The sequence below is a fragment of the Lepus europaeus genome, unplaced genomic scaffold (assembly GCF_033115175.1).
Source record: "Lepus europaeus isolate LE1 unplaced genomic scaffold, mLepTim1.pri SCAFFOLD_371, whole genome shotgun sequence".
Classification (NCBI taxonomy): domain Eukaryota; kingdom Metazoa; phylum Chordata; class Mammalia; order Lagomorpha; family Leporidae; genus Lepus; species Lepus europaeus.
In genome coordinates, this window is record NW_026909245.1 from 2078 (window position 1) to 13498 (window position 11421).

At 66.6% G+C, this 11421-nt stretch overlaps 1 protein-coding gene across 3 annotated transcripts; it reads left to right on the forward strand.

Moving 5' to 3' along the window:
- The first annotated feature begins 2434 nt into the window (after positions 1-2434).
- Positions 2435-11070, forward strand: LOC133755015 (mas-related G-protein coupled receptor member F). 3 transcript variants are annotated; one of them, XM_062185335.1, is made up of 4 exons: positions 2435-2525; positions 3407-3530; positions 4872-4977; positions 9388-11070. In XM_062185335.1, the coding sequence occupies exons 3-4, from the start codon at positions 4933-4935 to the stop codon at positions 10369-10371; spliced, it is 1029 nt and encodes a 342-aa protein (XP_062041319.1). In that variant the 5' UTR covers positions 2435-2525; positions 3407-3530; positions 4872-4932; the 3' UTR covers positions 10372-11070. The 3 variants fall into 3 exon arrangements, with proteins under 3 accessions (XP_062041319.1, XP_062041321.1, XP_062041320.1); XM_062185336.1 differs by having other exon boundaries at positions 2495-2525; positions 3473-3530; XM_062185337.1 differs by lacking the exon at positions 4872-4977.
- The last annotated feature ends 351 nt before the right edge of the window (positions 11071-11421 follow it).

The following is an 11421-nucleotide window of genomic DNA, read 5'->3' on the forward strand; positions in this document are numbered from 1 at the left end:
TAGATTTATTTATTTGAAAGGCAGAGTTACAGGAAGGCAGAGCTAGAGCTAGGGAGAGAGAGAGAGAGAGAGAGAGAGAGAGAGAGAGAGAGAGCTCTTCCATTTCCCCAAACCTGCAAGAAGCCCAGGCCAGGCTGGAGCCAGGAGCCTGGAGCTCCATCCAGGTCTCCCCCACGGGTGCAGGGGCCCAAGCACTCAGCCCGTCTTCCACTGCTTTCCCAGGCTTAGCGAGGAGCTGGATGGGAAGTAGAGCAGCCGGGACTCGAACCGGCGCCTATATGGGATGCCGACACTGCAGGCAGAGGCTTAGCCCACTGCACCACGGCGCCGGTCCCCATTCTAAGCATCTTAACCACCCAGCTAAACACCGCCCTGAGGCATTTTCATTCCACGTGGAGGGTGCATGCCCTGAGGGAAACCCAGACCACGCCCTCGGCAACCTCCTCTATCCCTTGCCTCCTCTGTCCCCCACCCCTCCCACCCTCCATGTCAGAGAGGCCACTGCACACGGCAGGGCAGTGGTGAGCTGGAGACCACACCGCCCGAGCAGGGCAGGAGCGACCCCGATCCCCTGGAAGCGGAGCTCAGGGTGGGGGTCGGCAGAGGAGAACAGTGGGCCCTCGGAGGGGGCACCGACCCCCGGCAGCCGCCTCCTTCAGGCTGTGGGGGCCACACGGGCCGGCTTCCCAGCCTGCTCTGGCTCCCGTGCCCATGGGGGTGCCAGGCAAGGCACACGGACCGTTTCTCAGGTCCCCTGGCTGCAGGCGTCCAGGGTTCCACGCCACGTCCCCTGTGTGATGTGTGTTTCCTGGCAGGACACAGAGACGGGCGGGCGGGCGGGTGAGGAATCCAAGGCCCGGCCTGGAGAGTGGCCTGTCCAGTGGGCTCTCCCCGCTGGCCGTCCCCCACTCCCTGGGAGCTGGGGGAGACAGGTGAGGGGCAGTGGCTGCAGACGGAATGCTGGTGTCCCCTAAGCCCAGGGTGATGGCATCCCGAGGTGGGGCTTCTGGGAGGTGGCCAGGTCACCAGGATGGAGCCCTCCTCATGGTGACCCCAGCGGGAGGCGCGGCCAGAGGGAGGCGCTGTCTGCCACCCCGGAGCCGGACGCTGCCCGGACTCCATGTGCACCGGGGACTCCACCTTGGACTTCAGCCTCCAGGACTGGGAGAAACACTGCTGCTGTTTCGAAGCCCCCTGCCCACCCCACCCCCACCCCACCCCCCAGTCTGTGGGCCTCGTTGCTCGCGGCCCAAAGGGACCAGGACAGCGGCGGGAGGAGGACGACCGTCCCAAGTCCAGGCGCCTCTCGCTAATTTTGAAAGAAACAAATTTCCATACCAAATAAGGCGGCGCCTTGGGAGCCGCTGCCCACTTCGCACAATTCCTTTTAAGTGTCCAAAGGCAATTACTCTCCTCCCGGAGCTTGCTCCCCGTGTAAACAAGCGCCCAGCTGGGCCCCAGCTGCCCGCCCGGGGCGGGAGGGGACAGCTCCCCACCTTGCCCGCTGCCTGCCCTGCCTCCCTCCCTCTCTCTCTCTGCCCAGGGCATGGCCGCGTGGGTCCCAGCATCCCCGGGAGGCCAGCAGGGCTGTGGTCCCAGGCGCCCCCTCGCTCTGAGGTTGGCACCAGGGCAGGTGCCAGGGAGGCTCCGCTCCTGCGTTCTCTGCCAGGTGCCCTCAGAGGCCAGCTCCCCCAAGAGACCTGGGAATTCCCTCCGGCTTCCCAGGCCATGGGAAAGTTGGCCCCGGGCAGGCCCGTCCCTCTGGCCCCGCTGCCCGCCGGGGTGTGGGCTCAGCGCCCTGGCCACTAGCGCGTTCCAGGACCCCTGCGCTGGGGGAGGCTGACTCACTCCTCTGAGCCGCACGCACAGGCACCACCCCGCCAACCTCCCTGCTCGGCTGTGACTTTCCACTTGCGCCATCTGATTGCCATTAGCGCTGGGGAGAAGGGGACCCTGGGGCCCAGGAGCCTGCAGGTGGGCTGGGGCAGATGCCGGGGTTCCAGGAGAGAGTGGGGTGTCCGCCAAGTCTGCCTCGTCCCCCGTGGAGCCCTCACCTGCGCCTCCTGGCCTGCCGCCCTCAGGAGACAGAAACAAGGGGACGGGACAGGGGTGCAGGGCCTGCACACCCTGAAATGCCCCCCTGGGAGCGCGGCGAAGGCACCAGGCGAGCCGACAGGCAGCGATGCCTCCCGGAGCAGCAGGAGGGAGGGAGATTAGCAGCTGGACTCCGGCCGCAGTGCTCGGGCCAGCGTGACGTCACCAGGCAGAGATGAGTTCCCAGTGGGGCTCTGGGGGGGCTCCTGAGCGGGGCATTCCTTCCCGAAGCCTCATCCCTGCCCCACGCCTCCTCCCCCTCCTCCCCCTCCTGCAAGGCCTGGAATTGGGTTTGGGGCGGGTTCTCCAGCAGGCGCCTCCACTCTGAGCTCGCATTTTCCGTGGCCCCGGGCAGATCTGGGCGCTGGCTGCTGCCCTGGTGGGTCCGTGGCCGAGTGGGAGACCCTCTCCACGCCTCCGGACGGCTGCAGGTAGCTCCCTGGGGCCTGGGGACCAGGGGAGGGGATCTGGGATCCGGAGCCTCCAGGGAGCAGGCCAGGTGAGGAAGCAAAATGAGGTGGGCCAGAAGTCCCGCGGCTGCAGGCAGCGAGCCCGGAGACCCAGGGCAGGGCGGTCCCCCACAGAGGACCTCCCGGCGTGGCTCCCAGGCCAGGGCCTGGGGGACTCTGTCGCAAGCCGCGACCCCCACAGCTAGCTTCACCCGCAGGCCCGAGCCGCCCTGCATTGCCAGCTCGCTCTGTCCTCCCGTGGGTGGGGGCTCCCAGGTCCCTCCCCCTGCCTCGCCCGGGCCAAGACGACTTCTGGAAGGGCTGCAAGGGAACACCCAGCAGGCATCGTCCCAGCGGGAGCGGGCTCTGCTCTCTCGCGCAGGAGCGCTGAGCCCGGCTCGCGGCTGCAAGGGCCGACCCCCGCGGGACCACGGAGGTTGGGCAGCTGTGGTCCCACCTTCCCCCACTCCAGGCCGTGGTGGCTGGGCCTTGGAGGGAGGCCATTCCTACAGGGTCCCAGTTCGTCCGGAGCAACCTCTTCCACCAGAGCTGTGCCCAGGGGCCTCGGGGGCCGGGAGTGAGAAGGCACAGGCTCTCGGAGCTGTGTCTGCAGCCAGGGGCCTCTCCCCTGAGGCACCCTGAGGCCCGGCACACACAGCTGGGGGCCCGGGGGGGGGGGCGTGCAGGGGACAGGTGCTGGGCAGCCCTTGGAGAGCAGCCACCGCAGGGAGCCCGGCTGGCAGCAGCTCGGGTCAGCTTTGCACAAAGCGAGTTCTATCACAGCCCCGCTCCCACCGAGAAGAGCACACGCTTGCTTGCACACGCACCGACACGTGTGCACGTGTCACACACATGTCTTTCAGAATCACCCATCTGGGGTCCACCTGGCGTCTAGACCTCTCCCTGTATGAGTGAAATCACTTTTTCAGATCGTCCCTGGCAGGACAAGAGCCAGGCCACACAAGAAGAGGAAAACCAGCCACAGAGGTGAGCTGGGGGCCCCCGCCACTCGCTGGGGCGCGCCCGGCCAGGGGACAGACTGGGGCTCGCTGGAGTAAATCCTGGCGGAGCCTGGAGCTCAGAATTCCGGGCGCCCAGGTGTACGGAAGGGTCACGGAGAAGAGTGGGAGCCAGGGCGGGGGCTGGGGGCGCTCACCTGGGGCCAGAAAGGAGGGTGTGGTCAGCTGGCCCGGGCGCAGGCACCGGAAAGCTTGGAGATGGGACAGCGGCCCAAGTGGGTCGAGGCGGGGCGCACACGTCCAGCACCTGCGACCCGCGCCGCGCCGCACGTGTGTCGCCCACACACGCACTCGGAGGGTGCGGGGTCGCGCGGGGCCTCGGAAGGGGCGCAGAAGCTGCGCGGGGCCTCGGCCGCCCGGGAGGCCGAGGGTTAAGCAGGGGGCGGGCCGCGCGCGGGCGGCCCCCCTTTCCAGCCAATGAGGGGCGCGGCGGCCCGGCCACAGCCCGCCCTGGGCTGGGAGGAAGAGCAGGCGGGCCGAGGGGGAGGCGGGGCGCGTGGCCGCGGGGCCGGGCCTGGCTGACCCGCGCCGCCGCCTAGGAAGGAATTTCGGGGGAGTGCAGCTGAGCCGGCAGCCCAGGGCACCTCCAGGGAGGGAGGGGCGCAGCGCCGAGGCCTGGGCTGTGCCCTTCTGATCCCAGCCTCAGTTTCCCCACCTGCAAGGCTGGGAGGGGTGGGTTGGGCCAATTCCAGGGGACCTGGGGAGAGTGGACCAGGACCTAGCAGGGCCCACCCCTTCCCAGCTTGTCACCCCTCCCGCACTGCCAGCTGGGGGCCCTAGGCTGAGTCCAGCTCCCCCACCCGCCCGAGCCAGGGTCAGCTGCCCCCAGGGGCTCCCGCCTCCCCAGCCGCCCTCTCAACTCCACAGTGGCACGACCGCTGACCGCTGACCGCCCACTGACGGCCTGAGCCCAGATGCCCCCTAGGGAGGGAACCGGGATCAGTAGAGATGATGACAGGGCTTGGTGGTGACCATGACACTGATCTCCCAAGCCCAGACAAAGCCCTCCTCCTCCAGGAAGGCTCCCCTGCCAGGAGCCACCTCCCCTCCCCTCCCTTGCTGGTGCCCACGGAGGAGCATGGGGCTCCACAGACCCGACAGCCCAGGGGGCAGCAGGCTGGTGCTGGGGGTCAGCCAGGGCCTTCCTGGGGGCTGCCAGCCAGGAGGGGCCACACCCCCGGGGCTGAGCTACTGGGGGAAGGGGACCCAGGGGTCCCTAAGATGAGAGCCGCCCTGGGGGCTGGGATAGGGACCCGGAGGGCAGGGAGGAGAGAGCCCCCCAGGGAACCCCACTGTGGGCGTCTGGCAGGCAGGTGCAGGCCGGGGAGCGGTGAGCGGTGAGCGGGAACCTGGAGTCGCCGGGCTTGGACATGGCTGAGAACTGCTCCTGGGAGGCGCATCCCACCAGGAACAAGGCAAGTGCACGGGCAGGGGTGCGGCGGGAGGGGCAGAGCTGGTGCGTGGGTGTGTGGGGGGAGATCTCCATTCCAGGCCCGTGCCATGCACACAGACAGGAATTCTTAGTGCTGGCGCGAATCAGTTTTATCCAGAAGCTGAGAAAGCACGCGTGTGCGTGCACACGCACACACACACACACACACGTGGCCCTGGGTTGCCCCACACAGAGAGGTGCCCTTCTAAAGGGGCCAGCCGACCCAGAAGGAGAAGGGGGTGGGGAAGGGGAGAGAGCGCCCCAGCCCCTCCCCCCTCGAGGGCTGCAGCACCCCACCCCCACCCCCACCCCGCCAGTTGTCGGTGCAGGGTGCCTCCACAGGTAGAAAGCCCCTGGGAGTCTGAGACCTCCGTAAAATCCCACGGGGATCTTGACATACATCACTTAAATGGTGCCTCCCCCCCCCCCAAGTCCCGGCTGAACCAGGGCATCCTGGGAAAGGAGGCGTTTTGATTGACAAGTAGAACAGGATCACACACGAGGCAGGAGCTTGTGGCTTGCAGGTACCTGCAGCTCCGCCTGTCCCAGGTCAGCGCCCTCCCAGTAGCCCTCCCTGGCCCCGCCCTCTAGCTCTGGCCCCCCAGGGTCCCTCGGACCCCAGGGTCGCCCTCAGTGAGACGAGCCTAGCACTGGACACCTGGAACTCCCTTCCTGTGCTGGCCCCGGGTTTGTTTTTGTTTTTGTTTTTATGTATCTATTTTCATCTGCTTGAGAAGCAGAGTGAGAAGGGGAGAGACAGAAAGAGATCCCCCATCCCCCGGTTCACTCCCCAAATGCCTGCAGCAGCCAGGGCTGGGCCAGGCTGAAGCCAGGAGCCCGGAGCTCCATCCGGGTCTCTCACATGGGTGCCAGGGCCCCAGGCCCTTGAGCCGTCCTCTGCTGCCTCCCAGGGTGCTTTCGCAGGAGGCTGGTCTGGAGGAGGAACAGTGGGGACTCCGTGTGGGATGTGGGCGTGCTGAGCGGGCCCTACCCCTGCCCTGTAACACCGGCCTGCACCGCCTCGCATGGCGCCGCAGAGGGGTGGTCAGCTGTTACCATAGCCAGATTGCCTGGAACCCTGGACGCTGGGTCCGAGGAGCTGCCCCAGGTCCTTCGCTCCTCCCAGCTGCCGGCACGCCCTGGCCCCACTGCTGCCCTCCCCTCCCGCACCCCCACTTCTCGAACCCCCTGAAAGGCTGGAGGGCCCTGTGCAGCTAGCCAGATCCTGGAGTCCACGACTACGTTTGAGAAAGGCAGGGCTCACAACAGGGCCCGCGTGCTCCACCCCTGCCCAGCCCCTGGGACCCCGGCACCCCGAGCCCCCCAGCCCTCGCCCTCCTCCTCCTCCCCAGAGTGACCCCATGGAAAGGCATGAGAGGCCGAGACTGGATTGGCCGGGGCCTGCGGGTTGGGGGGGGCAATCATCCGAGATCCCCAGAGCTCAGGGAGGGGCTGGCTCCCGAGCAGGGGTTTTACGAGGGAGGCCGGGAACAGCAGCGCCACGCCCAGTGACTCACCCGCCTCCTGCTCGGCTGCAAGGGAGAGATGGCAAACTTTTTCCAGTGCGCGAGGCACTAACTGATCTGACCCGTGCCTGTGCCGGCCAGCTGCCGCCCGCCCAGTCCCCTCCTTGCGAACTCCTGCTGAGAGGGGTCGGAGAGAAAGCTCTGAGCAGGCAGGGGAGGGGGCGGGAGGGGGCAGAGATGTTGAGCACATAGATGTCTTTGGGGGATGGCAGGTGGCGAGAGGGACCCCTCCGGGCCCTGTCGCAGAGCCCACTGGGGTGGAGCTGGGCGGGAAGGACCTGCCCTCTGTCCCTTGCAGAGCCGGGAGCCAGGGAGCGGACGCCGGCGCTCGGGGCTGGAATGAAGCTGTCAGGACGGTTGGGTTTGGCCCCAGCAGAGATTGTGAAATGTCAGCGCTGACAGCAGCAGCTGTCCCGTCCTTGGCCGCTCCGGCTCCGGCTCCGGCTCCGGCTCCGGCTCCGGCTCCGGTCGGCTGGGCCCTGGAGCCCACCTTGCTCTGGGGGGCGCTGTCCCGTGTTGCCCTGTACATGCCTGTCTCCCGCACTCAGCTCAGCCGATGCTGTGGGCCACGCTGGCCTGGGCAAGCGTCCCTGTGGCTTGACAGACACCACACGGCCAGCCCCTCCTCCTCCCCAGGACCCCCTGGACTTTCCCATGGTCCTCATCAGGGAGCCCGGCCTCAAGTCTCTCTGAGCCCACTTGGGACAGCGTCCTGCTCCACCTTTTATATATGTCTATTTATCTTATTTATTTGAAAGGCGTAGTTACAGAGAAATGGGGGGGGGGGGTCCTGCATCTGCTGGTTCGCTCCCCACATGGCCACAATGGCTGGAGTTGGACCAATCTGAAGCCAGGAGCCAGGACCCTCTTCCAGGTCTCCCACGCGGGTGCAGGGGCCCAAGCACTTGGGCCATCTTCTACTGCTTCCCAGGCCACAGCAGAGAGCTGGGTGGGAAGTGGAGCAGCCGGGACTCGAACTGGCGCCCATGTGGGATGCCGGCACTGCAGGCGGTGGCTTTGCCCACCACACCACAGCGCCAGCCCCTGCTCCATCTTTTACGAAGAAGCTTACAGGTGACTTTGCCTCTTCGGAAGTGGGCACTTTGATATCTCTGGTTTGAGACGCTGCAGGTGCACAGGGAATTTGCAGCAGCGGCACCGATGTGCACTCACACCCTTGACCTTGTTCCTTTGTCCTTGACCTTTCACCCCCTGTACTCTCTAGATATCCAGATAGACTCTTTTTTTTTTGACAGGCAGAGTGGACAGTGAGAGAGAGAGAGACAGAGAGAAAGGTCTTCTTTTGCCGTTGGTTCACCCTCCAACGGCCGCCACGGCTGACACGCTGTGGCCGGCGCACCGCGCTGATCCGAAGCCAGGAGCCAGGTGCTTCCTCCAGGTCTCCCATGCAGGTGCAGGGCCCAAGGACCTGGGCCATCCTCCACTGCACTCCCAGGCCACAACAGAGCTGGCCTGGAAGAAGAGTGACCGAGACAGAATCCGGCGCCCCGACTGGGACTAGAACCCGGTGTGCCGGCGCCGCAGGCGGAGGATTAGCCTAGTGAGCCGTGGCGCTGGCCCAGATAGACTCTTCAAAGTAATGGCGGACGGCAAACCCTAGGCCCCCAAGCAGCCCGTGTCTTCCCAGGGTGGAATGCCGCTGCGAGCCGGGTACCCGCACAGTCCCCACCCCGCTCCCCTCTGCCCGGCGTTGCGCTCTGCATAGCTGCCTCAAGCCAGCAAAGAAGGGGGCTTCCAGGATGCATGGAAGGGGCCGGCGCCGTGGCACAGCGGGTTAAGCCTCCGCCTGTGACGCTGGCACCTCATATGGGCGCCCGTTGGAGTCCCAGCTGCTCCACTTCCCATCCAGCTCCCTGCTAATGCACCTGGGAAAGCAGTGGAGGATGGGCCAAGTGCTCGGGCCCCTGCACCCAAGGGGGAGACTCAGAGGAAGCTCCTGGCTCCTGGCCATTGCCACCATCTAGGGAGTGAAACAGCAGATAGAGGCGTTCTCTCTCTCTCTCTCTCTCTCTCTCTTTCTCTCTCTCTCCTGCTCTCAATTAAAAAAAAAATGCATGCAAAATGGAAGAGATGCTTATTTGGGTACAAAAATTGTGAAATCCATGCCAGTTTCTTTTCATGACATTCGTCTCTGTAAACTTTCTAAGTTTTTTGAGCACAGGGGGAAAAGGGCCCCCCCACACGGGGCCACTCCTGCTGCAGTGGCAGGGCTGTGCCCTCAGGAGCTGGGAACTCCATGCCGGCAGCCACGTCGGGGCCTGAGGCCATTACCTGCTCCAGCGCCATTGCCTCCCGGGGTGGGTTCAGTCCCCGGAACCCAGGCTTGAACCCGGGCACTCTGATGTGGGATGCAAGCATTTTGTTTTAAGAGTTATTTATTTGTTTATTGAAAGGCAGAGTTACAGAGAGAGAGAGGGAGAGGTGGAGAGAGGTCTTCCATCCGCTGGTCCACTCCCCAGATGGCCACAACGGCCGGGGCTGGGCCAGGCCAACGCCGGGAGCCAGGAACCGCATCCAGGTCTCCCTTGTGGGATGCCATGAAGGATGCCGGCATCATAGGCGGTGGTTTAACCCACTGTGCCACAAGGCCAGCCCCGGACACAAGCCTCAGCCACGGAGCCAAGCGCCCGGCCATCCAGGGGACTTGCGCCGTCCTGGAGCAACTTTGGGGCCGGGGACCTTGGGGTAGGGGGTCTGCGAGCCATGAGTCACTGCATGGCCGGCAGCCCCTCCCTCGCCTCTCAGATGGGGGCCACCACCCTGGGACCCAGGTGCCCGCCGGCGAGGAGGAGGGGGCAGGGCAGCCCGGCTCACCGGCTGTGCCCCTCCCGTCCGTACCTGCGCAGGTGTGTCCCAGCGTGAGCGAGGCCCCGGAGCTCTACAGCCGGGGCTTCCTGACCATCGAGCCGATTGCGCCGCTGCCGCCGCCTGCGGTCATGGACTACATCTTCCTGCTCCTCTGCCTGTGCGGCCTGGTGGGCAACGGCCTGGTGCTCTGGTTCTTCGGCTTCTCCATCAAGAGGACGCCCTTCTCCGTCTACTTCCTGCACCTGGCCAGCGCCGACGGCGCCTACCTCTTCAGCAAGGCCGTGTTCTCCCTGCTGAACGCCGGCGGCTTCCTGGGCGCCTTCGCCCACTACGTGCGCAGCGTGGCCCGGGTGCTGGGGCTCTGCGCCTTCGTGGCGGGCGTGAGCCTCCTGCCGGCCGTGAGCATGGAGCGCTGCGCGTCCGTCGTCTTCCCCGCCTGGTACTGGCGCCGGCGGCCCCGGCGCCTGTCGGCCGTGGCGTGCGCCCTGCTCTGGCTGCTGGCGCTGCTGGTCACCGGCGTCCACAACTACTTCTGTGTGTTCCTGGGCCGCGAGGCCTCCGGGGGCGGCTGCAGGCACACGGACGTCTTCCTGGGCATCTTGCTCTTCCTCGTCTTCTGCCCGCTCATGGTGCTGCCCTGCCTGGCCCTCGTGCTGCACGTGGAGTGCCGGGCGCGGCGGCGCCAGCGCTCGGCCAAGCTCAACTACGTGGTCCTGGCCATGGTGTCTGTCTTCCTCGTGTCCTCCATCTACCTGGGCATCGACTGGTTCCTCTTCTGGGTCTTCCAGATCCCCGCGCCCTTCCCCGAGTACGTCACGGACCTGTGCATCTGTATCCACAGCAGTGCCAAGCCCGTGGTGTACTTCCTGGCTGGCAGGGACAAGTCGCAGCGCCTCTGGGAGCCCCTCAGGGTGGTCTTCCAGCGGGCCCTGCGCGACGGCGCCGAGCCGGCCGAGCCCGGGGCCGGCACCCCCAACACGGTCACCATGGAGATGCAGGGCCCCTCCGGGAACGCCTCGTGAGGGGCTGGGGGGCCAGGGCTGCCTCGGACGGACGCTCCAGCCCCCAGGCCTGCTTCTCCTAGGGAGGGACGCTCCAAGAGTGGCCGAGAGACTGAGCAGCCTCCTACAAAGGGACGCCGTGGCCTGTCTCCCCCTTAGGGACCCTTTGCACCAAGCCCGGCTCCACCCACCCACCCAGGGCGGGGCAGGGGGTGGCGGTGCCCTTCCTCACCCCGGTCTGGTCAGTGACCGAGAGGAGGGGTCCCAGTGGCCCGCCCCACCTCCCACCCCTGCAGCCAGACCTCCCTGACAGTGCACGGCCGGCACGGCTCCCCCAGGGCCAGCAGCCTCCTCCCAGCCGTGAGGGACTGCAAGCCAGCCTGTAGGAGGTGGTGCCATTGAGGGGACGGCGCCGGGGGTCCTGCCCCCTGGCTGGGTGTTCCTGCAGAAGCGGCCCCCCTGTGATGGGCCGTGTGCTGGAGACAGGAGACCCTGCGGCCTCTCAGGAGCCCGGCCGCCCCGGGCAGCCTCCTGACACTCCTCGTGTCCTCCTGAACACTCTGCACCCTCTGGGCAGCCCTGAGCACAGGCCCTGGGCTCCAGCCCCCACCCCAGCCCCTGGGGGGCCCATACCAGGTGCCCACTACAAGCACAATGGCCCAGTGTAGCCGAAAGCTGTTTTATAGGACAACAAACTGTGTATCAATAAACATTTTACATCCTGCAGCAGGGAGAGCCTGATGCCGGGGGCGAGGACAGCGGGGGCGGCTGGGGTCCCAGGACGGGCGCCCTCCAGGCCGGCAGCCCCAGGCTGCTCTCCGCCCCCAGCCCCCCGCCTCTGGCCGAGTCTACACCGTGGCCGTTTCTGCAACACTGCCGGCTGCGGGCTCGGGCCAAGGCCGTTTGTACCCACGCAGGGCTCCTTGCAGCCCCCCCGGGAACCTGGGTCCTGGGGGCCTCCACGCCCAGCCCTCTTGCCCATGATGGCCCCTGCTGTAAGGATAAGGGACGCAGTGTCCACACTGGGGGCCCCTGCTGCTCCCCCCCCAGGCCGGGACGCCCTTGGGAGGG